The sequence below is a fragment of the Staurois parvus genome, unplaced genomic scaffold, assembly GCF_062004578.1.
Source record: "Staurois parvus isolate SC_StPar_1 unplaced genomic scaffold, SC_StPar_1.0 ptg000068l, whole genome shotgun sequence".
NCBI classification, from domain to species: domain Eukaryota; kingdom Metazoa; phylum Chordata; class Amphibia; order Anura; family Ranidae; genus Staurois; species Staurois parvus.
In genome coordinates this window covers 907,315-935,283 of record NW_028317864.1, presented here as the reverse complement: position 1 = coordinate 935,283, position 27,969 = coordinate 907,315, and the positions used below count along the sequence as shown (strand labels likewise).

The 27,969-nt window shown below is 43.1% G+C and overlaps 1 protein-coding gene across 1 annotated transcript; it reads right to left on the bottom strand.

Annotated features, from left to right (window-relative positions):
- Positions 1–6,376: 6,376 nt before the first annotated feature.
- Positions 6,377–19,731, bottom strand: CDK9 (cyclin dependent kinase 9). The gene is made up of 7 exons (XM_089669001.1): positions 19,381–19,731; positions 18,250–18,331; positions 17,494–17,584; positions 15,235–15,401; positions 13,488–13,659; positions 11,281–11,429; positions 6,377–7,494 (listed from the first exon to the last, which is right to left on the bottom strand). Exons 1-7 carry the CDS (start codon positions 19,470–19,472, stop codon positions 7,132–7,134), a joined length of 1,116 nt encoding a protein of 371 aa, XP_089525127.1. The 5' UTR covers positions 19,473–19,731; the 3' UTR covers positions 6,377–7,131.
- Positions 19,732–27,969: the final 8,238 nt, after the last annotated feature.

The window sequence follows — 27,969 nt, the reverse complement described above, 5'->3', positions numbered from 1 at the left end:
GTGCCAATATTGACTGGTATTTGGAACTGTTAATAATTCCCTCTACCTTGACAAAGGCCCCAGTTCTAGCTGAAGAAAAAACAGCCCCAAAGCATGATACTGCCACCACCATGCTTCACTGTGGGTATGGTGTTCTTTTGGTGATGTGCAGTGTTGTTTTAAAATCAAACATATCTTTTGAAATTACTGTATAGTCAAAAAGGTCAATCTTGGTTTCATCAGACGATAACACATTTTCCCACATGATTTTGGGAGACTTCAGATGTGTTTTTGCAAAATCTACCCGGGCTTGGATGTTTTACTTCATAAGAAAAGGCTTCAGTCTTGCCCCTCTACCCCACAGCCCAGACACATGAAGAATACGGGAGATTGTTGTCACGTTCCACACAGCCAGTACTTGGTCAGATTCTTCTGCAGCTCCTTTAATGTTGTTGTAGGCTTCTGTGAAGCCTCCCAGACCAGTTTTCTTCTCCTCTTTTCATCAATTTTGGAGGGACGTCCAGTTCTTGGTAATGTCACTGTTGTGCCATATTTTCTCCACTTGATGATGACCGTCTTCATTGTATTCCATGATATATCTAATGCCTTGGTAATTCTTTTGTACCCTTCTCCTGACTGATACCTTTTAACAATGAGATCCCTCTGATGCAGTGGAAGCTCTCTGCGGACCATGGCTTTTGCTGTAGGATGTGACTAAGAAAATGTCAGGAAAGTCCTACTAGAACAGCTGAATTTATTTGGGGTTAATCAAAGGCATTTTAATGATGGCAGGTGTGTACTGACTCCTATTTAACATGATTTTGAATGTGATTGCTTAATTCTGAACATAGATACATCCCCAGTTAGAAGAGGGTGTGCACACTTATGCAACTACATTATTTTAGTTTTTTAGGTTTACTCCCCACCCAGAAGAAAAATATTTCAGTTTGTTTTTAAATTGAGTTGTACAGTTTATAGGTCACATTAAAAAGGTGGAAAACGTTCTGAAATTATTGATGTGAAATTTTACCAGGGGTGTGTAGACTTTTTATATCCACTGTCTTTACTAATGCTAGCAGCATGACGATTAAAAACAGTCAATGTTGAATGAGAAAGTGAAGTTCCCCTTTAAAGTAAGCAGACGCTCCTACTTAATCTATGGTTAACCCCTTGAGGTTGACCGCACGCAAATTAGCAGTCTCACAGAACTGGGCGTTTCTCCATGGAGCCGCTAATTTGCATACTTGCCTTTCTGCTGGGAGTCACACTGCACGCTTCCAGCACAAAGACTGGGGTGTCACTGAGAACCTCAGGTCCCGTTCTAACGATTTGGACCCAGAACTCCAGATTCCAGGGCACCTGATCACTGTGATAGCCTCCGACTAGCTATTGCAGTGATCAGTCACTGTGACGTTCACCCCCCTTGTTTTCTCTCTCTGAATGGAGGAGATACACTGTATCTTTCTCTGTCCTTTCAGAGAGAAAAAAAACAAACAAGTGTAATAAATAAATAAAAATAAAAAAATATTTAGATCAAGGTCTGTGCCAGAGTTAGTGTTTGGGTAAAGTTTGTTTTTTAAATCAGTATCAGTTAGTGACAGGATAAAACAAAAAAACAAATTGCGCACTATTGCTTCTATGCTGTACTACGGGTACAAACAACGACTAACATACACATATGTGGTATTGCTGCGATCATCAGAAGAAATTATTTTGGGTTGTTCTTTGGTGGCAGGTTATGGTAGTAGCAAGAAATATATAGCTAAATTTAAAAAAAAAGTTTTGTTTCGTTATTTTACTATTTTGGGCCAGTTTTCCTTTAGTAATTATAAAAAAAAAAAAATCTGGAGATATCCATTACCATTTACCAAGTGACAAAATCCTTATCGTTTCTGGCTTCATTCATCACAGAGATGATTAGGGAATGAATGTTCCTCCACCTCCTCTGTTGGCTGCCATATCAAAAAATATCCATTATCATTTACTACCAAATGAAACCCTAGTTACATAGTTAATCTGGCTGAAAAAAGACAAAAGTCTATCCAGTTCAACCATTACATTAAAAAAAAAAAGTTATAATCCTATACCCACAGTTGATCCAGAGGAAGGCAAAAAAAACCAGCAAAGCACGATCCAACGTGCTCCTGCTGGGGAAAAAATTCCTCCCTGATCCCCCAAGAGGCAATCGGATATTCCCTGGATCAACTCCATTTATATTCTGTGTATCTAAGAAAGAATCCAGGCCTTTTTTGAAGCAATCCACTGAGCTGGCCAGAACCAACTCTTGAGGGAGTTTATTCCACATTTTCACAGCTGTTACTGTAAAGAAACCTTTCCGTGTTTGGAGATTACATTTCTTTTCCTCCAGACATAGAGTGCCCCTTGTCCTCTGTGATGACCTCAGGGTGAATAGCTCTACACCGAGTTCACTATATGAACCACTGATGTATTTATACATGTTGATCATATCCCCCCTTAATCTCCTCTTCTCAAGAAAGAATAAATTCAGTTCCTCTAATCTTTCCTCATAGCTGATCTCCTCCATGCCTCTTATCAGTTTGGTTGCCCTTCTCTGTACTTTCTCCAGTTCCCCAATGTTCTTTTTGTGAATTGGTGCCCAAAATTGAACTGCATATTCCAGATGAGGTGTTACTAATGATTTGTACCGGGGTAATATATCTCTCTCTGGAGTCTATACCTCTTTTAATACAAGAGAGGATTTTGCTCGTTTTAGAAGCCGCAGCTTGGCATTGCATGCTATTATTAAGCTTGTGATCTACCAGAACCCCCAGATCCTTCTCCACCATTGATTCCCCCAGTTGTACCCCCCCTGGTATGTATGATGCGTGCATATTCTTAGCCCCCAAGTGCATCACCTTACATTTATCAACATTAAACCTCATTTGCCACATAGTTGCCCAATTAAACAGTGCATTGAGGTCGGCTTGTAATGGATGATATGCAAATTTTTGCTAACATGTCAAAGTTGCAAAACTGTGCTTTGCTGTTAAGATCTGTTTTTCCCTTAGGCACGAAGGGGTTAAATAAACTTTTTTTTCGAATGTCCCTAAAGACACATGGCCATGATTTAGGTTTAGAAGAAAGTTGATTACAGTCACTGCTGCAGCATGGAGGTGAGTATGTTTCTTTTATTCTTCCCCTTTAACTACTTGCCCTCCAGAGGATTTCCCCCTCTTCCTGACCAGGCCATTTTTTTCAATCCAGTGCTGCTTTACTTTAACTGACAATTGTGCGGTCATGCAAGGCTGCACCCAAATGAAATTTAAGTCCTTGTTTTCCCCACAAATAGAGCTTTCTTTCAGTGGTATTTGATCGCTTCTGCGGTTTATATTTAAAAACAAAAAACGATATTTTTGACTTTTTGCTATAAAACATCCATAAAAAATTTTTTAAAAATCTAATTTTGTCATAAATTTAGGCCATAATGTATTGTGCTATGTCTTTGCTAAACAAAATCCCAATACGTGTAAATTAATTGGTTTGAGTGAAAGTTATAACATCTGCATATAGCGTATATATATTCTGGATATATTTTTTATTTTTATACTAGTAATGGCGGCGATCAACTTATAGCAGGACTGCGGAGGGCGTTCTGACACTGGGGGGGGGGACGACGACTGACGAACTGCCACTGACATCCCCAGTGACATTAAAACAGTGATCAGTGCTAATAAAACGCACTGACTCTGTACTAATGACACTGGGCAGGAAGGGGTTAACATCTGGGGTGATCAAAGGGTTGACGGTGTGCTGTTTTACTATGTAAGTATGCTGCTTTGTATTGCTGTGCTACGCACAGCAAAACAAAGCAGCATGCTGGAGCTGACAGGGGAGAGGTCTGTATTGTTTACATACACACCCCTACATCCCCGTCAGTGTCCATGGATGATCGACAGATGTGGGTGGGGAAGCTCCAGCCAGGACCCAGTGATCAACATCTCTAGCCGCCAATGGCGGTGCAGGTATGGCAGCGTGCGTGAACCCTACCAGGAAATACAAAATCACATATTGTATGCAGCCCTGCAGCAGTACTTCTGCTATAGGGTGGTCGGGAAGCGGTTAAAGCTGAACTCTGGGGAATAGATCAAATCTCCCCTTGCAGTGGGGGGCCTCAAAAACTGCAAGGATCAAATGCTCCTTTAGTCCAGCGGTGCAGGGATAAGGTGTATTACTTACCTTACCCCACAGTCCAGCAGGCTCCAGGACTTGGTATCTTTTTGCCCCCAAAGCTCCAAGTGGTTCCTTAGCCTCATCACTTACAGTGCAGGGCTATTAAGTCTGCACTGTACATGGAGAAGATGGGCATGCAACTGGAGCTGGAAGTGCCTTAGAGAGGCAGCAGTGCTGGACCGCTCACATAGATGGAGAAGAATGCTGGAGCGAGGAATACGGCAAACATTACACCCTAACCCGTTCTTTACTTCTAGCCCAGCGCAGCATTTCAACACATCCATCAACTATAAATCTCACACAGCAGAAATACACAGAAATAAGAGAATCACATTTTGTTTTCAATATAAAAATATATTTATCAGGAAATGTAGAACTTTTCAATCTTTTTTTTTTTTTTTTTTTTTTTTTTTTAGATAAACCGGTAACAGTGACTAGATGGATGTAAATACTCTCAACAGATTAGCAGCAATATTTGCTCATTACAACAGAAGGATTCTGCTTTGCAGTGCTACACCAGTGGTTACTCTTTACTGCTCCTCCTCACAATGCAAGTCAATGGGCTTGATTTGGGTACAGGCTGTTTGCTTAGAAAAGTGCATTTTCACCTCGAAAAAAAAAAGTTCGTAAAACAGTGAAGATAAGTTCACTCTAAAGCAGTATTATACCCTAAAGCAAACATTTATTCTGTTGCAGCTTACCTATTATTTGGTGTGGTGGCTGCATTAGTTTTCATTTTTAGGCTCTTTAATTTTTACCTGGTGATCTATTAAGTCTGCTGTGCTTGGACACAGCAGAAGTCAATCAACTGGTGCTAGCCAATAGATGACTGTTGATCGCGGAGGACTGGGACATAACACAGCTCTGACTGTTAACAAAGCAGGGCTGTGTTATGTTAACAGCAAACTGTTAGATTTTATTCAGAAAATAAAATCTAGCTTTGCCTAGTATAAACAATGCACACAAAAACAGGCTAGGCACCCTTCCCAGCCATTGTCACTACTGACAGTGTATATTTTTAGCACTGATCACCGTATTAGTGTCACTGGTTCCCACAAAGTGTCAGTTAGTGTAAAACATGTCCGCCGCAATACCGCAGTCCTGCCATTACTAGTATTTAAAAAAAAAAAATTCCAGTCATTTGCAGATGCTATACATTTTTGCGAAAATCAAATATACACTTACTGGGATTTTTGTAACAAAAATATGTAGCAGAATAAATTTTGGCCTCAATTTATGAAGAAATTGATTTTTAATTTTTTTTTTAAATGTTTTGTTTTATAGCAGGAAGTAAAAAATATTGTTTTTCTTAAAAAAAAACAATGTTTTTCATTTATAGTGCAAAAAAAAAACCCCCACAGAGGTGATCAAATACCACTAAAAGAAAGCTCTATTTGTGGGAAAAAAAGACAAACTTTTATATATGTACAGCGTTGCATGATCGTGCAATTGTTAGTTAACGTAACGCAGCGCTGTAACGCAAAAAATGGCCTGGTCAGGAAGGGGAGTAAATCTTCAGGAGGGCAAGTGGTTAAGAGAGGGACAGTAAATGTACTAGGAGCTCCATTTGTGTCTAATAATCTCTATATTTAAAAGAAGTATGGGGTAAGGGAAAAAAAACCCCAAACAGTCATACTCACCTAGGTGGATACAGCATCGACCTGATGCTGCATCTGCACCCCACTGGATTCTAAGATTGAGAACCGAGCAATCAAGTGCTGCTGAATCGCTCAGTTCTCAGTCTTCAGTGAGCAGAGAGCCACGACGATCAGTCACTGACTCTCTGCTCCTCTAGCACTCACTGGCTGTGGAGGCGGTTGGAGCAGCTGGCTCAGGCTCTCAGCGGCTCAATAAGAGGCTAAGCCAGCTGCCATTCCCAGCATCGGAGTAGATCCTGACTTTAAAGTCATGATCTCTCCAGAGCTTGGACCTGCTCAGTGATGTCAGTCGACAGTGAACGTTAGCCTGCTGACGGCTGAAATTGGATTGCAGAAAGAAGAATACTGTGATGCCCGAGAAAAGTAAAGCCAAAAGAGCTTCAGCCCTACTTATTTAATAGAGCAAAAATATGGTACAGAAAACTTGGAAAAACGGATATTAAAATTACTGTTAATACTGGGCATTTTAACTAAAAATATAAGTACACTTACTGAAAATATGCTAACATCACTTAAAAAAAAACAATAAAAAACGCCAGAAACAAAGCTTCCTGGTTCTGCGGCGTCCTGGCTATGGGTTCCAGTACAAGAGTTTTTATTGAATTTTTAACAAGTACAGAGAGAGAAGGGTTTCGGTTCTAAGTAAAGATGATCCCATACAATAGATGGTTGTATTCCACTGGAGATATGGCTCCAGCTTTTAGCAAATTCTGCAATTCCCAAAACAGAGGCAAATGGTCTTCCAAATTGGAGGTGTGTGTCCTACTGAGGACATGGGTTTTTAATCCTGGGTACAAAGCTGCAATTCCAGGACAAGATGGGGGTTTCTATAATAAATTAAATGCTTACATTCTCTCGAAAACATCTTGTGCATTGCACGGTATATGTAAGCTCCAGTCCCTAAATTCAAACCTGGTGGTTTTCTTTCACGCAACAAGCTCAGATCTTACAGGCAAATGCGATTTATCAACATTGTCACACTATGTTCCTCTGTACAACTCAAATGATTGGCAAAGTGAACATAACTTGTGACCATATCCTGTAAAATTTATAATCTGGTTTGTTTTGTCTAAGATTTGAAATTAGTATACAGTGTTTAACGAGCGCTAGATCAAGAAAGCAGCTATTGCACTTAAAAGGAAACACCATATGCCTTCAAGAGAATAAATAAGATAACAGTGCAGCGCTAGAGGTAATATAAACATAAATATGCAAATGCTGCACTATTATTTTATTTAAGATTTGAATTTAATTCAACTTCTGACAGTCGGGACACAAGTACATCATACAGAGCACTGCAGCCTTAGAAGACTCGATCGAATTCGGACTGATTTGTTGCAGGGTTCCTGCCCTGGTTAGCTGGCTGCTGTGGCATGTGACCTCCCCGTCGTCTGGGAGGAGCAAGGTATTCAAACATGGACTGGTTGTGAGTTGAAAGCATGTTCTTGAGGTCAGAAGGCATTGGGTCAGACCAGAAGAAATCGTGATTAAGGGCATCGTCGCTGTCAATTCTCTGTGCTGGATCCAGGACAAGTAATTTGTCGATAAGATCAAGGGCGTAAGCATCCTTCACATAAGCCTTTAGTCTTTCCTTAACCTTCCGTTTTTGGCCTTTGGGCAGTTCCAATTTCTGATAAAGTTCATACTTGTCCACATTGGGCCACACCTAACAATGTAAAAGAAAAAATATTAGCAAGGCTTTAGTTCATAAGTTTTGGAAGCAGGACATTATCTGACACATGCTTCATTTCTTACTACACGACAAGGGTATGGGCACGATTCGTTTTTCTGAACAGCAAAAATCAAAAGATTTTCATTCATGAAATATAAATACCAATCACTGCTTTACAGCTGCTAAACTGTGGGTAGTATCAGCCGCTGAAAAGAGAGTTATCAGTGTAGCAATTGTGCATTCAGAGATGGACACGGTCATCCACCTTGCTAAAGGATCCTCCATCTTGTATCTTTCTCTCTCTCCTCCAAATCCCCCCTCCCTCTCTGTTGAGTGACACGTGGTCCCTGGATGCTGAGTTCAAAAGACATCAAGGCCCAGCGGGAGAGCTCATGGTTATAAACCCCAATTAGCCTGGCCCCTGTATGTCTGCGAGACTCTTGCTTGGAAAAGGATCAAAAAGCCATAAACCAAGTCCTTCACTGAGCTTCAAAGACATTCCAGATAAACCGTAAAACAGACATCACATTCAAAATCCATTTTCCCCTATGATTTCATATCTTGGAATATGGAAGACTTACAAGGAGACCAGGCATATATTCAGATCGGTCACTTTAATACAAGTCGCCTGATTTATTACACCCCCTAGCTGACATCTACAGGAGAGCAGAAAATGATATCTCCTTAACCGTCCCAGCAGGTATGTCATATTTTATATCTAGACGTTCAGCGGAAGCTTCTGCATATTAATCTACTAGTGGCTAGGCAGCTACATGCTCCGAGGGTAAGTTATGGACCATGATATAAACTGCGAGGGATTTTGGTTCTAGCTTGGGTCTCCGCCCCAACACCCTCCCCAAATGAGGCAATTGGTTCTCTGCTTCAAGGAGACACCCTGCTGAGTTCCTAGAAAAAGCTGTTATGCTTTAAATTAAGCTAAGCTGAGTTGAGTGAAGTTGAAGAATCCTCCCTTTTAACATCAGAACCAACTTTGGGAGAAAAGGCCCTTTTTCTCAGGAAACAATCTGCTTAACCCAGGACTTTTGGCAAGTACTTCACCTCTCTAAACTTCTGTTATCTCTTTGCTGTGTTATTGCTCTCTATATATTTCTATAAATATTTTTATTGCACCCTTTTGACCTTTTAGTAATAAAACTTACTTTCTGAAAGTGTTGAACTGTTTCTAAAGCTCTTTAATGCAAACTAAGAATCCCTGCCTCTGAAGAGCGCCACTGTGTTTTAAACGTCTGCATACATCTGTCTGCGGTGACATTGTGTATACAAACGATTATTCAAACATCATAGTGTTATTGCTAATATTGCCGAGTTTCCGCTTTCTCTGTACAAAAAGGAGGTGGTGGCAGTGTGAAGGGTTAATTGCATAATTAACCTGACCCAGTAACAATCGCTCCCAGGCTGCAAGTACACAGATTGTGGTCCATTAGCTGGAAAATCTTGTGCAGGGCGCAGCATTGTTACGCACGTGACAGCACGGTTTTAGGATTGGCTAGTCCTTCAGACACGAGTTTGGTGAGAAGGGCTGGGGTCTGACGCGATCCTCACAATCTCAGTGCAGGAGATGACCAGAGACTGCGGACACCGTGCAGGAGATGACCAGAGACTGCGGACACCGTGCAGGAGATGACCAGAGACTGTGGACCTTTGGGGAGCAGAAACCCGAATTTGACAGGTACCCGCTCCCACTTCCGCAGAGTTGTCCTCCCTCCCCCTCTTCTGGGACAGGTAACAGGTCTTTTGTTGCCAGCGGTTTAGACATTAATGGCTGTGTGTTGAGTTATTTTGAGAGGACAGCAAATTTACACTGTTATACAAGCTGTACACTCACTACGTCACATTGTAGCAAAGTGTCATTTCTTCAGTGTTGGCACATGAAAAGATATAATAAAATATCTACAAAAACGTGAGGGGTGGACTCACTTCTGTGAGAGATATATATATATATATATATATATATATATATATATATATATATATATATTTTAAGCTGTTTATTTCGTTTTTTGGCCAAGTGCACCCCCTGAATTTTCATTTTGGGACACCACTTTATAAATGCAGTCAACGCTCTGCTGGTGGATTTTGAGTCGTACTAAGTGCTATTAGAATTAAAAATAACATGGAATGGGGGGGGGGGGGGGTCTCTATTCCTCTCTCTGTTGTGCTCTGTAGAGGGAACTCAGTGGGACATTTCAGGCTGCACATGAATGAGCCACAAAACACAGCCCACCATGTGAAGTAACCTTGCCGACTATAATAAATAGCAATATCCACTCTCCATTATGAATGGGGCCCTAAGATTCCAGCACATAATACAGGGGTGAGGGAGGGGAGGGGTCCCAGATCACTGCACTACCTTATTTGAGTTAAGGTGGACACCTTCACATCACTAACTACTTCACTTGCCATATTAACCCCTTCCCACCAGCCCTGTCAACACTTCAAAAGGTTCCGAATGCCTGGGGACAGGAAGAATCCACAAACATTTGACTGTGGTTGACTGTCACAGTGATCACATAGCCGGTGGGACTGGCTCCCAGTTACCAATTATTAGTAGGGGCTGAGAACCATCTTTGACAGCTCAGTCTCTGTGCTGGGAGCACACACTAACCACCGAAACATCAACAATGCCAATGTGTGGTGTGTGGGTAAAGCCCACCGGACAGATGTGTTAACACAAGTGGCAACAAGTTAAGAAGCCATATTAAAACCCGCATTGTAGCCCTTTACTTAAACGTTACTGTAGTAACAACAAATAGAGCAGTCTTATAACATTTATTCACGGTAAAAATCAACAAATATGGTTTTCATGATGTGAAAGCATATGTACTGAAACCTTAAGAGGATTTCTCAGGGGTGGATGTATTCTTAGAATTGTACTGCCCTTCCTGTTTATTTCTGACACCTTATTTCCCCCTATCTACTGGATGACCTCTGTCAAAGAGCTTATACTCTTACTTGGTGTTGTCTCTGCTTTTTTTGTGTGTCTAGGACAAACCTTAACCATAAAAAAAAAGTATCTGAAGAAAAAAAAGACTTCTGAACATATGTGCAAACCCATTGTAAAGTGGATCGGGAGATTTGAAGCACAGGAAACCAATAACCGCACTGAGATACATACAGGGGCCCCAATGCTGACCTTCCCGTCTCTTATTTCAATACTTTTGAAGTCACTGACCCATAAAAAAAAAAAATGCAGGGAATGAAGTCAGAACCCCCAGATCTGTATGGCTCAGTGTCAGAAAGTAATGCTGTCTTTGGATCAGCAAGACAAACAAGGAACTAGGATTTTCAAATGACAAAATCAGTCAACACAAGCCAGTGTGCTTCTCTTAGAATAAGTTTTCCTTTAAAGTGAACCTGTCAGTCTGAAAAAAAAAAAAAGAAAGGAAAAAACAAACAAACATTCCCCCCATCAGTGAGAAGAAAGCATACACAAATATTAGAAGGGTGGTAGAAAATGTATGCAGAGGCACCAATACCAAAGCATCCCAGTAACTGCTTTCCTGGAGTGCTGCATTGGGCACCGATCACAAAGCTAAAACACCAGGATAAAAATCCTTGTTTTCATAAAAGTGAGATAGTCAATTCAATGAGATTTCAACACTTTAGTCCCAAGGCTAAAATGAAGATCCTTACTTATACTTGTGTTGAATCTTTGTAAACTGAGCCTATTGTCTTAAACTGCCTAAATAAGGAGTAACAATCTACGGTAAGTAAGGCAGTCCAAGCAAAAAAAGGTCACCAAGAAGCCACTGTACTCACTTCAGGGGTGATGGAACCACACAGCTGGCTGATCAGAGTTAGCTGGTGCTGTTCAGTGTTTCCTTGCATGATGGGACTCCGGGTCCACATTTCGGCCATTATACATCCAGCACCCCATAAGTCTATTGGAGGACCGTAATCACGCTCTCCTAAAAATAACAAACTGACGTTAGAATGTACAGTCAAGTTTTTAACCACAAACGTGTGAATTCTACATGGACAGGTTTAAGTAAACAATAGGAAATTTTACGGGACAGGTTTAAAGTAAACAATAGGAAATGCCATCAATAAATAAAGCTACTTTAGGCTAGCACAAATGCATGTTAAGAAGATCCCCGTTGGAGAGTTCTTTTCACCATCCTCCACATTATCTGAATGCTTTTATGGGACATTAAAGGATAAGTGTACATCAAAACAAAATTTAATTTGTCCTTTTCCCCTGAAATAAATTATTTCCCCCTCTCCATTCCACAGATACAGTTGCAAGAAAAAGTATGTGAACCCCTTGGGATTACGTGGAGTTTTGCATGAATTGGGCATAAAATGTGCTCTGAACGTCACCAAGTCACAATAGAAGAACACAGTCTGCTGAACATAATACTACACAAACATTAGATGGTGCCATGGTTTAATTGCACATAACATGTAAACAGTCACAGTGCAGGGAGGAAAAAGTATGTGAGGCCTAACTTAATGACTTCTCCCAGACCTAATTGGAGCTAGGAGTGAGCCAACCTTGACTCCAATCAGTGTGATGATATTGGATGTGTTGCTGACAGCTGTTCTGCCCTTAAAAAACACACACCTGTTTTGGGTTTACTGGTTTCAAGAAGCACTGTCTGATGTGAACCATGCCTCGCAGAAAAGAGCTCTCAGAAGACCTACAATCAAGAATTGTTGACTTGCATGAAGCTGGAAAGGGTTACAAAAAGTATCTCCAAAAGCCTTGATGTTCATGTGTCCACGGTAAGACAGACTGTCTACAAATGGAGAAAGTTTAGCACTGTTGCTACTCTCCCTAGGCGTGGTCATCCTGTAAAAATGACTGCAAGAGCACAGCGCAGAATGTTGCATGAGGTAAAGAACAACACTATGTGTGGAGAAAAAAAAGGCACAGCACACCAACATCAAAACCTCATCCCCACTGTAAAACATGGCGGAGGTAGAATCATGGTTTGGGGCTGCTTTGCTGCCTCAGGGCCTGGACGGATTGTTGTCATTGATGGAAAAATGAATTCCAGAGTTTATCAAGACATTTTGCAGGAAAACGTACGACCATCTATCCGCCAACTGAAGCTCCGCAGAGGATGGGTGATGCAACAGGACAATGACCCAAAGCATACAAGTAATTCAACAAAACAATGGCTGCAACAGCACAGAATACGCCTTCTGGAGTGGCCCAGTCAGAGCCCTGACCTCAACCCGATTGAAATGCTGTGGCATGACCTTAAGAGAGCGATTCACACCAGACATCCCAAGAATATTGCTACACTGAAACAGTTTTGTGAAGAGGAGTGGTCCAAAATTACTCCAGATCGTTGTGCAGGTCTGATCTGCAACTACAGGAAACGTTTGGTTGAGGTTATTGCTGCCAAAGGAGGGTCAACCAGTTATTAAGTCCAAAGGGTCACATACTTTTTCCTCCCTGCACTGTGAATGTTTACATGTTATGTGCAATTAAACCATGGCAAAATCTAATGTTTGTGTAGTATTATGTTCAGCAGACTGTGTTCTTCTATTGTTGTGACTTAGATGACGTTCAGAGCACATTTTATGCCCAATTCATGCAAAACTCCACGTAATCCCAAGTGGTTCACATACTTTTTCTTGCAACTGTACATGCTTATGCAGTTCAGCTGTCTGTTTACACCTTGCGCAAAAATTCTTCACTGTCCTGTCAGCGCCTGTACATTACAGCTCTATTAAATCCTATGGAAGGATATGAGGCACTATTCACAGTCGCACTCAGGACAGTGAAGACTCAGACTGATTAATGTAAACAAACAGCAGAACTGCAGTCACTGGATCTAGGCAAGGATGTATCTGTGGAGGTGCAAGCAGGGTTAGAGGAAGTGGCAAAAAGGATAAATGCACTCTGTTTTAAAGTACGCTTATCTTTTAATATAAATGACTATAGAATACTTTAATAAAAATCAGTGCCAGAAACTTAATACATTATTTACTCCAATCCTAACCAACAACCTTACCTAAAAGTAGTTCAGGGGGGCGGTACCAGAGTGTGACCACACGATTGGTGTATCTGTTTGGCTGGCTGTTTTTGGCAAGGCTGAAGGCCCGGGCCAATCCAAAATCAGCCAATTTCAAAACGCCATCTCTAGTAATCAGCACGTTTGCTGCCTTCATGTCTCTGTGCAGGATCTGATGAGACAGAAAGAACAATTTTCAGCAAATGCAATACCTGGTACACAAAGGGGAGGGTCTATGAAAACTGTAGCAGACATGAAACAACGATCAGAGCTCTCTGGTTCCTCGCTTCACCTGAAAGATAAAAATCTGACACCAGGTTCCCATCCTCATGCACACTAGGCAGGAAAAAAAAAAAAAAACAAACAAAAAAAAAAACCCGCAGCTCTTATAGGCATTTATTTTTCAGCCTGTACTGTATGTTATTCCTCAGAGCCGGATGGAACGCAAGCTGGAATGTAGCGGCGGCGTGGCCGTGATGACGTCAGATCCCAGGCTGCACTGTGACGCGTTTCAGAGCATGCGCTGGCCGTGGAAGGCGGAAGTGCGCTCCTTTTTCAAGCCTGCGTTCCATCTGGCTCTGAGGGAGGACGTGCACGCCGGCCGGCCTCACCGCTGTTCCCCTCCAGCCACCACGCTGTTCCAGCCGAGAGCTGACCTCCCCACATCGCAGTAAGATGACGGCTCTTCACCCGGGTTACCACCCCACCGTTAACTATTGTTAACCACGGTTTTTAAGCTGATCATTACTTCACACATGTGAGTGTTTCTACATTTAGACTTGAATAAAAAGACTTATTGCACTTAGAGGCGCTTCTCTCCTTTTCTCATCTACGGAGGTTGCTACAGCTTATTTGGAAGCCTTGCCCTCAGTGCCACACAGAATCCTACGCTCTTCATAAAGTAGCCACTAATACCACGATCACCCCATACTACCATTTCCCAGGAATTTGTGCTGTTACAACCCTTCCTCATTTTTACTATATGTTAGCCTATGTGTCCATACACTCACTGGCATTTTAGAAAGAGCAGCTGAAAAAACCCCATCACCAGCATGTTCAGAAGAGGTATGCTTAAGCAGACAAAGGGAAGAAAAAAAAACGCACAAACGTGTAGAAACACGCATTAGCCCCATAAGCATTTAGGTGCATTTGCATGCTAATGCATTCTAACGCCAGAGTAAATAAATATTCTGGCCAATAGAATACATTAACGTCAAACACAAGGGATTGTGCATAAACTGTGGCTTACTTCTCCTTTTGGCAACACATCTCTTTTAAAGACACAGAAGAGTAACACACTTATTCCAAGCATAAAGACGTTTTGTCTGGAATGGTGTGGTGTTAAAGAGCAGAACACACCTAGAGGTGGAGGGGACCCTCATTACATATTCCACTCACTTTACCATGGCCGGCTTTTACTTGATGGCGTAAGGGCCTGTATAGCTGGGCTTGTATCAATGACATCAGTTTGAGATGCTTCTGGGATCATTCAGAGCTCACTGACAGGTACATCTGACCTCCTTCAGATGGGTTCTGCACTCTCATAGACTTGTATGGGAATACAAAAGGTCATCTGACACAAACAAAGCCTGTTGACACAAGCCCTAGGCACTTTTCTATTTCAGAGTGAGTGGTAAAGGAAACCGAGGAAAAAAAAAAATAAAAAAAAAATATGTATATATATATATATATATATATATATATATATATATATATATATATATATATGACAGGAGCGTTAGCTTACCTTATTCCTGTGGATGTAGTAGAGACCATTGAGAAGCATTTGCATCACCTTCTTTATCTCAGAAAGCGTGAACTTAACATGCGTATTGCTAAGAAGTCCGGCTAGATCATGTTCACAGAAGTCAAATACCAGAAAGATGCTTCCTTTGCAGCGGTTGAACTGATTTGCTGTGGAAGAAATGACATGAGCAAAATTTGTGGAAAAGTTAGGGATAAAGCATTCATAACAGGAAAAGTGTGAAATATACAAAAAGCTGTGCCTGTCAATGATTTGGATTCCAGCAACAGAGTTCCCAAGTCTCACCAGGACTGTGCTGGGTAAGAACTTTTGTCTCAGGAATATCTTAGAAATACAAAAAGGTCTATAAAGATGACAACGCCACTGAGTGAAAATGACAAATACACAATAAGGTGTGCCTGCCATGGAAGCTGTCATTGCAGATCTTCTCTTGGCAATGCGATCTGCATCCCCAAACCAGAAGGAGAAGACAACCCCCCTAAGGCTTTATGTACACTGGTAGCTCCAAAAAAACTTACGTTTAGGAGCTTTTGGCATTATTTTTCCAAAGCTCCTAAACTCAACTCCATAAACCCCTATGTGTTCATGTACACACGGGCTTTTAGCAGAGTTTAGGAGCTGCTGCATTTAGGTGAGGATAAACCTCCCTCTCCTGAACGCGGAAGAATAGCTATAAGGATAGGAACGTTGTGACAGCCGACTGCGTGTAATCACGGTACAGCTTCAAATGCACAGGCCACAGGCTGCAGCCAAGGTAGGTTAGTGTGCAAGTAGCCTTATAAGGAGACAAAATAAAAAGCAACAAAGGCTCTAAAACAAGTACTTACTGTTTCCAAAACAAACACACACAATAGGCACAAAATGCTGGATACAAAACACTGGTTAGAGCATTTTAGGAGCATTGGTATTTTTACAGTACAAGTAAGAGAAAAAAAAAGCTGTTAGAAGCATTTTTCCGGTGGCAAATCGCTCCCAAAACAGACAATCGCTCCTAGAAGCAGAAGCTTGAAAAACGCTTCTAGCCTACAATAATGTGCATGGACACATAGGATAACACTATCTACTTATAGAGGTTTGTTAAAATAACAAACATGTCTATACTTACCTGCTGTGTGCAGTGGTTTTGCACAGAGCAGCCTGGATCCTTCTCCTCTCAGGTCCCCCCAGAACAAACAGCTTGCTATGGGAGAACCCTCTGCTCCTTGTGTCCATTCACACGCAGAGCCACGGCTTGACCCCAGGCCCACTCTCTCCTCATTGGCTGACTGGCTGTCAATGACAGCAGCAGGAGCCAATGGCTCCCACTTGCAGTCTCAGCCAATGAGGAGGGAGAGACCCGGGGGCAGTAGAAGCTGTCATTCACATCACTGATTCGCAATGAGGCTCAGTAAGTATTGAGGGGGCTGGGGGACTGCTGCACACAGAAGGTTTTTTACCTTCATGCATAGAATGAAAAGATAAAAAAAATCTTGAAGCTTTAGAACCACTTTAATAAAAAAGCTAGTGTGCATGGAGCCTAAACATTTGGCTGGATTTCTGCTTTAAGAAATGAGAGCCACCTGTAATTAGCGATGTACAAATCCGGAAAGTCTCTATTTGGGTGAATTCCAACTTGTGCTTCATGTAAATGTGTGTATATTTGTATGATCTCTGGAGAATCAAACAATTCTGTGAATATAAGTAATCAGAATTCATGCATTGTATACCTGTATAGTCAGGTGAACTGAAAGTGTGAAGTATCTACATAAACAAGGTATCAAGAAATAGTAGCAGGAACCCAGAAGCCCTATCTACTAGACCAGACATTATCTGTATATCTCTCTTCCATCGTACATCAAAGACATCCATAGGCGATACATGACAACAACTTGTTCTATGAAAGACTGCCATACACAGCTCACATTTTGGCAAATGTATGTTGAACTAGCTAAACTCTGAACCATGGGTGCCTACGCCAGCACCACCTTGCTCAATATGTCATGTGATCAATTTCTGTCAAAGGAGCCAGATGGAAAATTGATTGACAAAAGCACCTGCATCAGATCAGACACAGGCACTCTTTAGATATTCTGACAGCCAAAGGAGATGAGAGTCAGAATACAATAGCCTCAATGGGAGACTGCTCCATCCATCCTATGTAGTGTGGATGGAGGAATCTGTTAGATTTTTCCTTATAAGTGTATAGCCAGCTGAAATCTGAATACCAGTCTGAATGAAATCTAAATATTGAACACGTTGTACCTTTAGTTCTGCAGATTTCAATCAGGTTTACAACATTTTCATGTTTCAGCAGCTGAAGAATTTTTATCTCCCGTAGAGCCGTGATTGGGAACTAAGAGGAAAATTTTAAAAAATAAATTAAAAGAGAAAAGGCAGAAAAAAATACGTTTGCAATACATTTAATAATGTTTTCTCTCTAAAGACCCTACAAGTACACAATAATACCTGCTAAGCTGACAGAAATAAACTCATCACTGAACTTGTTGTGGGCTGACAATACACAAGACATGAGGCTGCATTCACAGCTCAGCATTTTGTAGCCTGAAACTGGAAGCTAAGAAAACCTCAATTGTTCTCTATGGTGTCTGTTCACACCTGATCCTACAATCAAGTGTGAACAGGAACAATTGAAAAGCTCAGGTGTTTTCATAGCTTCAAAACAATTAGGTGTGCCTAATGGAATTAAATTTACAAGTAGCAGTGTTGGCTTTGTCTGGTTTTCTTTTGCCAACCTACTGAATCCCCCCAAGCCCAATACAACAACTACTGGGAGGACTAATTAGATCACATGGAACACCTATGAATGTCTGATGTGATCAACTGGAACTTTATTTACATATTGAACATATAAAAAGAGAAAAAAACCTCTTAATCCTACACTTATAAAACAGATCAGAGAAGATAGTTGTTATGGCTGACATATGGCTAAATGATCTGTAACATACAGTGTTCCTTATGGCAAGGCAGTCTATAGAAGGAAGAACTGGAGGTACTTACTCCTTCTTTCTCATTCTCCATCAATACTTTTTTCAAAGCCACCTTCTTGCCCGTCTGGCGATGTTTGGCTTTAAACACTTCTCTGTAAAGAGAAACAAGAAAAAGTTAGTCTGGAACTAATCATAGTTCAGAAGATACACTTGCATATATAGAAGGTACTGATCTGTTTCTATCTTAGACACTGGGAAATTTTGAGACAAGATATTTTATTGTGAAATTTAGCCAACGCAAAAAACAATAGAGCCTCAAAAAAAAAAGAGTTGCTATAAATTAGAAACAGAAACATGCTGGAAATGGTCTTCAACCCCTCTCACACTATGGGATGGCCATGTTGTGCCCCATAAATGACTAACTAGCATCACTTGCAATCAATGTGGTCTGCAAGAAAACAAAAGATCCCTCCAGATGCTTAGAGGCTTACAAGCATTAGTGGACTTTAAATTACTAAAAAAAGAAGAATAAAACACACAAATAATGCAAGTGCTGGCCAGATGATGGTTTTCCAGCGGGTCCCCCGGCTCCCCATTGGCCAGATCTCCACCACTGACTCCTGTCTCATCACCCCTCCCCAATCCGATCTCCGGTATCCCCCCTCCACTCCCCTCCAGTTCTGATCTCCGGTATCCCCCCCCCCACTCTTCTCCAGTTCTGATCTCCGGTATCCCCCCCCCCCCACTCCCCTCCAGTTCTGATCTCCGGTATCCCCCCCCACTCCCCTCCAGTTCTGATCTCCGGTATCCCCCCCACTCCCCTCCAGTTCTGATCTCCGGTATCCCCCCCACTCCCCTCCAGTTCTGATCTCTGGTATCCCCCCCACTCCCCTCCAGTTCTGATCTCCGGTATCCCCCACTCCCCTCCAGTTCTGATCACCGGTATCCCCCCCCCCCCCCCCCCACTCCCCTCCAGTTCTGATCACCGGTATCCCCCCCCCCCCCACTCCCCTCCAGTTCTGATCTCCGGTATCCCCCCCCCACTACCCTCCCGTTCTGATCACCGGTATCCCCCCCACTCTCCTCCAGTTCTGATCTCCGGTGTCCCCCCTCCCCTCCAGATCTGATCTCCGGCATCCCCCTTCCCAGCCCCGAACTCCATTCCTCCCCCACCAGGCCCGGCATCCCCCCTGCCTCTTACCCGAAGGTTCCCTGTCCGATCTTGGCCAGCCGCTCATACTTGGACACCTCGTCACAGTACGGGAACTCCATGGAGTCGTAATTCTTGGCCATGCTGGCCGCAGTGGAGGGAGCCGGCTCGGAGCGGGAATCCAGGCCTGGGCCTCCTCCGGTCCTCGTCCTAGTGTCCAGCCCTCCTCGGTCCCCGGGTGCTGAGACTGGAAGCTCCTCAGCACCGATCTCCCCGCTGGCCTCCAGCAGTAAAAACGTTCTGTCCCCAATTTCCGATGTATAGTATGTATGTCTATCTCTCAGCTTCAGCAGCCGGCCCGGATGTCTACTTTCCACTTCCGGTATGCCCTCCCTCACACACACACACTGCACATGCTCAGAGATGGGATGGGCGTTCCCGCACACCGTGCCCCCGCCTCCCTGCACACGGAGTCACCTGACATGGTGCATTGTTATTAACCACTTGCCCTCCTGAGGATTTACCCCCTTAATGCCCAGGCCTCTTTTTACTGCTCGGCGCTGCACTAATTCAACTGATAATTGCGCGGTCATGCAATGCTGCACCTAACCGAAATTTACTTCCTTTTTTCCCACAAATTGAGCTATCTTTTGGTGGTATTTGATCGCCTCTGCGTTTTTTATTTTTTGCACTATAATAAAAATTTGAGAAAAAAACAAGACCGACAATTTTGAGTAAAAAAATTTAAAAAATCAAATTTCGTCATAAATTTAGGCCAAAATATATTATGTCTTTGCTAAAAAAAATCCCAATATGTGTAAATTAATAGGTTTATGTGAAAGTTATAGCGCTTACAAATGGTGCTTTAGATACCGGAATTCTTTTTTATACTAATAATGCGATCAGCGACTTATGGCGGCGATCAGCGACTTATAGCGGGACTGCGGCAGGCAAGGGTTAACATTTGGGGGCGATCAATGGGTTAACTGTGTGATGGAAGTGTTTTACTAGGAGGAGGTGTGCTTCAATGTAAGCACACTGCTCTGGATGGCTCTGCTCAGCCATCCCGAGCAGTGTGCTAAAACTTACAGGGAGGAGGGCTGTTGGTAAACAATGCAGCCCTCCTCCCTGTCGGTGATCTCTGGTAATCACCGGGCGCCGGCGGGTAATTACCGGCCGGGACTCTGTTATTGACACACGGGGCCGTGATCAGTGGCCCGGGTAGGGCAGTCGCACGCCCCCCCCTTCCCCCTTACTCGGAAATGCAGAATCACATATATAAATATATAAGTGATCCTGTGCACAGGGGCAGCCCTTCAGCAGTAAATGTACTGTGGAATGTACTGTGGCCGGTCCCTAAGTTGTTAAAGTGTTCCTAACCCTGGCCCATACAGTCACTATATCTGCTCTCCCAAAGCACACACAGCATGGAAGTGCAATTATTGTAGTAAATATAACCTGCAAGTGATGGGCTGTGCACCCCCCTGTTCGGTTTGCGGTTGAACATCTGAACCTATAGAATTTTTGACCTCCAACTTTGAACACAAACCGAAGTGAGCGGTATCCATCTGTGTATGTGGTAGGATACGGCTCAGCTACTAAAATCCGGCATGACTTATATGATGAAGTCATGCGGTATTTCAGCAGTGAAACATTCATTAGTGTTCCCTGCTGACAGCTGAATGCAAAAAGAATTGCCGGCATTGGCGTGGGTTCCGCCCCCTCCCATCCATACCAAGCCCTTTGGGTCTGGTATGGATTTTCAGGGGGACCCCCACACCAAAATTTTTTACAAAATGGCATGGGGCCCCCCCTTCCATCCATACCAGACCCTTATCAGAGCATGCAATCAGAGCATGCAGCCCGGCAGGTTAAGAAAGGGGTGGACAAGCAAGCTGCCCCCCCGAACCATACCAGGCCACATGCCCCCAACATGGGGGGGGGTGCTTTGGGCCGAGGGGCCCCCACAAGCACCTTGTCTCCATGTTGATGGGGGCAAGGGCCTCTTCCCCACAACTGTGGCGAGTAGTTGTGAGGGTCTGCGGGAAGGGGGGCTTATTGGAATCTGGAAGCCCCTTTAACAAGGGGGCCCCCAGATCCCGCCCCCCCATGTGAATGAGTATGCGGTGCATGGTGCCGCTACCCATTCACAAAAAAAATGTAGTGTATAAAAAGACAGGAGACAGTCTTTGACAAGTCCTTTTTTAAAAATAAATAAAAACTTTAAAAATGTCCCCCCGCAGTAGATCCAATGTCAATCACGATGCCCAACACTACCTGTCTCACAGCTGCGCCCCCAATAACAGTTCTTATATACTGTCATGATGTCACAAGAAAGCTTTGACCAATCACAATGCACTGCCAGTGCATTTTGGGGCGCGGTGGGCGAACAGCCCGCCAAACGTCCATACCATTCGTTTGTTCCCCAAACACACGAACGGCCCATGTTCAGGTCAAACTTAGGTATCCCTATAAACTGCTAAATACCTTTTCTCATCAGCAGTTAGAACAGTCTTGTGACTTCTATCAGTGTCCAGCAGAGCACTGGTTAAAGCTTGTAGGAGGAGTTTTCATTTTGCTCTAGGAGGATGCAGAACCCCTGACCTCTGGAGAATGCCGATTGGTCCTGTTCTGATCATATGCACTCTCCCTAGAAAATAAATCTAGCAATACACACCAAACTGAGCATGTGCAGAGTGTCTCCATACGATATGTCTTAACAGGAGATAAGAGGGGGACACTGGAAGAAGGGGGAGCATCAGAGAAGACAGGATCAAACAGCCTTTTTAAACAATGCAGATGATTAGCCCCTTAGGTTCCACAGTGAGTATAACAAGCATGCTTTACTGCATTAACAGACTGATCTTACTGTTGTGGGTTTGATAACACTTTTAAGTATTGGAGCTGAGAGGATGGATGCCAGGGACCCAGAATGTCCACAGAGGTGATCATCCCAGGAGGGAGCCGGGCCAATGCGGACCCTTGTCTCATACATGGTATAATCAGCAATTTTGGTTAGAAAATGACTAAGAACCCCCAAACGTGATATATTTTCTGAAAGGAGAGGCCCTGGAGGACAAAATGGTGGCTGTTGCAATGTCACATGATACTTGAGCAGTCATTTATCACATGCACGTTTTCATGGAAAAATACACTTCAATGAATATCCATTTACACAAACACACTATTTTTTGGAAAATGAAGAAATAAAAAATGTTTTTTTTTCCACAATTTATTTATTTTATTTTTTTTACGTACTGTCGCCAGTGCAGTACAGTGTCACCATAAAACTGGTGTGGTGGTGATCAGAGACACTGACCGGTGACAGTATGTGAAAAAAAAGTAATCATTTTTTTAATTTTGTTTATTTTTTATTAAATTTTTTCTTTTTCCTTAACATGGGGGGAGTGCTTTGGGACATGTCCCAATGTTAGTGAGGATAAGGGCCTCCTCACCACAGCCCTAACCAGTGGTTGTGGGGGTCTCTGGGCAGGAGGCTTATTGGAATCTGGAAGCCCCCTTTAAAAAGGGGGGTCCCCAGATCCCACTCCCCTACATCCATAGGTACATACTCATTCAGCAAAAATTGGTAAAAAAAAGTCCTTTATTGAAAAAAAATAAAATTGTCCCCCGGTGAAGATCCAATGTCACTCAAGATGAACATCGGACGCCGACCAGAAAAAGAAAGAAAAAAAAATCCTGCTCCTGCTGAATGACAGGTCCGCTGCCTTCCGCCACTAAATAAAACCCATATGACATCACAGACTGGGCCATTGCTGATGTCACCAGGTGGCCACGCCCTTTAGTTTATTTAGTGGCAGAAGGCAGCGCAGCTGTCATTTGGCAAGAGCCTTTGTTGGGAACTGACTTTTTTTCTTCTTTTTTGGGTCAGTGGCTGGCGTTCATCATGACTGATGTTGGATCTACGTCAGGGGACAAGTTTTAAAACATTTTTTTAAATAAAAGAACCGTTGTTGCCTCACAGGTACTTTGATTCATACGTTTTGGGCTTGCCCAACCATATCCGTAGTTTGGCGCAGGATATCTGAGGTGGCTACTTCATTGGTAGGTGTCCCGATACAGTCCTGTTTATTGGGAGCTCGTATCTCGGGGGTCTCTGATGCCGTTATGAGATTGTTCCATACTATTTGCATTGCCACTTTATGGGCTATTGCCTTACATTGGAAATCCATCACTGTACCTTTAGCCTCTGTTTTACATGCTGTGATGCTCATGGAACGTATTCGCTATACTTTACTGGATAAGATGCACTTATTTGATTAAAAAATGGGAGTCATGGAGGGTTTATAGACATTTATTACGATTAAGGCATTTCATTTGAGGGTTGACTGGCATATACTGCTGACAGGTGTGTCCTTCAACCCACTTTAACGTCTGCATTTTTTATTTCATGTACTTTTTTCATTTCCTCTCTTTCTTACAGAATTGTACTTTTCTGTATTGTACTTTTCAAATGTGCCTTGTTATTGCTGTACGTATCATTTGAAATTGTATTGTTGTTTTACAGTCTACTTTTGCAAAAATAAAATCGCTTGTAAACTAAAAAAAAGAACCGTTGTTTCGTTTTTACTCTTTTTTGCCACTTTTTTGGTGATCCCAGTTTCCCCCCATACTCACATTGGGGGAAACTGGGATCTGGGGGCAGCCTTGTCAAAGGGGGCTTCTGGATTCCAATAAGCCCCCTGCCCACAGACCCCCACAACCACCGGCCAGGTTTGAGGGGAAGAGGCTCTTGTCTTCATCAACATAAAGGAAAAGGTGCTTTGGGGGGTGGGGAGCCCCCACTGCTGCAAGGCACCCCCCCCCCATGGTGAGGGCATGAGGCCTGATATGGATGGGGGGGGGGACCCCCACACTGTTTTTCTGTAATTTTTCATTGCCGGCAAATGTTTTGTTTACATTCAGATGTCAGCGGGGAACGCTATTGACTGCTGATGACTCATCTGTTGCTGAGGATGCAGCAGCCACCCGCTCCTTAACAACTATATTGTTTACTGGTTGTTAAGGATACTGGCGGCTCCTTAGCTATTGCATACCTGGACCACTACTTATTTAAAACATTTATTTATTTCCTTTTGTGAATTGACTGTAACTCCTGTTAAATGCGGTATTTATCTAGCCTTTTTGCTTTATGTGGTTAAATGCGGTAAATCCTGCATAAAGCAATAGTGAATTGAAATTTTCAGGATCGCATGCGGTATTCGGAAAAACACCTAAATACCGCATGTGATCTGCTTTTCTGAATGAGCCCACTGTGACCACTGTAACACTGTACTACTCTGGATAAGTGATCAGGATTTTTTTTTTGTTTACACATTATGAATTTCACTGGTATAATCAACCATTTTTACTGAATGAAATTGATCCATTTAGTGTGTATTGTTGTGATTAGCTGTGGCCACAGCTAATCACATGGTACAGATGGGCTGGGATTTGTACAGATGTACCATGTGATCACTGTGACCAATCTAAGCTAGCAACACAATTGTACACAATGAATGGCATAAATCAAAGCCATTCAGTGTTTACAATTATCATGTGATCTGCTGTGATTGGTCACAGCGATCACATGGTACTGGCAGTGGCCCAGTATGTCCTGCAGTCCGGGAGGACGTAATATGATGTCCACCTAGAACAACGAAAGTCCCGCCCGGTCGTCATTTTACAATAGGCCGAATGGGAAGTGGTCACTATTTTTTATACTCAGCTTTATTGCTATCAAAAGGGTGAACACAACCCCTTGTGATAACTTGGACAGTGAAAGGTCCACTTTATGGAGAGCTAGTTGGTCTATATCCCTCTGATCCCTCCTATACCCTCCAAGGTAGCTGATCAATCACAAATCTATTTGATCAGATGCTTCCCTGGCTTTACCCAGCAGGTAAACACAGCACAAAAACCAGAAGTGAAATCCCTGTCACTCCCGGCTTCATTCATCACAGAAAAGATTGGGGAATGGATGTTCACCCATCTTGTTTGTGGGCATTCAACCCAGCTAGTTACAGCAGTTTGGGGCTCCCCTGTGGAATAGAGAAGCCTGGGAATGATGGTGGGAGGAGCCCCCTTAAAAGTGATCAGGCGGCTGTAGTGCCACTGTTATCACTTTTACATGAAAGCTAATTGTTGGATGAAAAGAAATGACACCAGGGTCATGGCTTAAGTTGCAACCATGATCCTTTTATAACCACTTCCCATCCAGGACATTATTATTGATTTCCCCCTGGAGTCTGTCATTTCTTATAATAATGAAACATTTCAACAATTAGTGAAAAAAAAAAAAGCTTCAGCTACATTACTCAATGGTCAGCAGCTGTTGTCTGATGTGTGGAATGACATCTAATGTTGTATATACCTCCCATCCTCCTTCCCCCTGTGCTACTGATAGGCTAGGAAATAAGAGGACGTCTTTCTAATGTGAGGGAAAATCCCTCCTGAGGGCTTCCTGAGGACCAGAACGTGGTGCAGGAAACCCGCGTTCTATGCATTTCTCGCACTGCAGTTGTGATCTGCAGCAGGTGTCAATGTTAATTTGAAGAAACCCAAAACACAGGTCACACATACATACATGTTACACAGTGCGTTTGCCTGCACCAGGTCGCATGGTACAGAAGTACCATGCAGTCTGGTTGCTCTGTGTTTTTTAAAGGAGTTCATGTATTACTTTTGCCGCAGATCAGTGTTATTCAGCCCATGCAAAATGAATGGGCTCAAATCGCACCAAACCAAACCATATGTGAATCGCACAGGAACATGGAGCGCATTTCAGTGTGAACCAGCCCTTAGACACCTGTCATCGGAACATTTGTCCCCACTGAAAGATCTGTCCTCTTTTCCTGTTTCAGTGTGTTTCTGGTAGCCCCTAGCAGATGACGTGGGCTCACCCAAGGTGCAAAGTCTTCACCAAAGCTCCTGATGAAGGAGATCGACAGGAACCCAAGTGGTCCAAGTTTTTTTTGCTACAAACTGCCAACAGGTCACGGCTCTCAGGACCACCCCACTAAAGAGGTGGTTGTAACGAAAAGGTGACAGTGCAGAGATTGTTTACAGGCCGCAGACAGAAGAGTTGTCAGGTCAAGCATAAATTGTGGAAGGCGAGTGAGTAGTTATGTCCAGGGAGGAGTGTTGGTGAGCAGTAAGCAAAATAGTCAGTTCCAGTGGAGGGTTGAGACAAGCGAGAGAGTGGTCAGTTCCAGGCAGGGGTCTTGGTAGCCAATAAGCAAAAGAGTAGTCAAGTGCATGCAAAGGTCAAAGCAGAAGAGAGAACAGTCAGGACAAGGCAGGGGTCTTGGCAGGCAGCAGGCAGGAGTATAGTCAGGTCCAGGTAGGGATTGGGTAAGACGAGAGAGTAGTCAGGTCTAGGCAGGTGTGTTGGCGGGTCAAGTAGTTGGGTCAATCAGGGTCGAGAGCAAACACTCAAATGTCAGGTTTTATAATGCTTTAGTTCACAGGCGTCAGGTCAGTCCACGTTGGCAGTAAACAGGTAACTTGAACACACGGGTCATACCCAACATTGTTTCTGGGAGCTTTGGAAGTCTTAGAGGTAGTGGAGGTCCTGGGAATCCTGGAAGACCTAGCAGGGAGCCTGTGAGTACTGGTGGTCCTAGGAATCCTGGGTGAACTGGCAGAGATCCTGTGGGTACTAGAGGTCCTAGTAGGTCCTAGGAATCATGGGAGACCCAGCAAGGATCCTGTGGGTACTAGAGGACATAGGAATTCTGTAAGTCTCAACTGGGATTCTGTGAGTACTGGAGGTCCCAGGAATCGTATGTACTGGGGGTCCTAGAAATTCTGAGAGACCCGGTTGGGATCTTGTAAGTACTGGAGACCTGGAAGGGATCTTGTGGGCACTGGAGACCCTAGGAGACCTGAAAGGGACCCTGTGAGTACTGTAACACCGTGACAACAGAACATTTAGAATTTTCACTCAGAAGGAAAAAACCCTAACTAATACAAAAAAGGGATAAACATTCCTGAGCTGTTTCTCACAACCATTCAAATCATATCAAATAAATATCATAATCAGTACAATGAGTGTCATGCAGCGGATTTAACATCAGGTCATAGGAGACAATAAAGCACAATTGTTCTATAGTCTGGAGTTACAGAGGCGAGGGTTAAGGGATTGGAAATCCAAGGATCCCAAATAGCAGCAAACAATCAAGGTTTCTTTCCAAGTTCAAAAGTAAGCATATATAACGGGAGACTAGCATTAGTCAACTAAAGCCAAAGGGTAGTTGTAGGAGGGCATGCTCCTTTCTGTGTCAATAGAAGTTCCTTTCTGGCAGAGAAATATAAGATACGTAATAGGTGATACTTAACAGCCCTAGAGACGAAGGTGTCAACCTCAGACCAGAACGTGTGAGCACAAGTCCAAAAACAGTGAAGGAAGTCAGCCAGGTCACTGCAGCCCCTAAAACAATTGTCGTTTGGGCGTAAGCCCATCTTGTGCAATTTAGCAGGCGTAAAGTGGGTTTGGTGAAACAGCTTAAGTTGTACGATCCTATCTGTGGAGGAAATACCTGTAGACTTCTCAAACTCCGACCAGTCCATGTCGTTAATATGTAATTCCCTCACTTTCAGTGTCACTGGGATGGTTACAAATGGCTGATTCTGTCCATA

Coding starts and splice junctions, on each gene's coding strand:
- CDK9 (XM_089669001.1), bottom strand. CDS start 19,472: ATGGCCAAGAATTACGACTCCATGGAGTTCCCGTACTGTGACGAGGTG. Junction 15,402..17,493: donor TGAAATCTGCAGAACTAAAG/GTACAACGTGTT, acceptor TTTCTTCCACAG/CAAATCAGTTCAACCGCTGC. Junction 7,495..11,280: donor GTGGTTCCATCACCCCTGAA/GTGAGTACAGTG, acceptor TTACATTGTTAG/GTGTGGCCCAATGTGGACAA.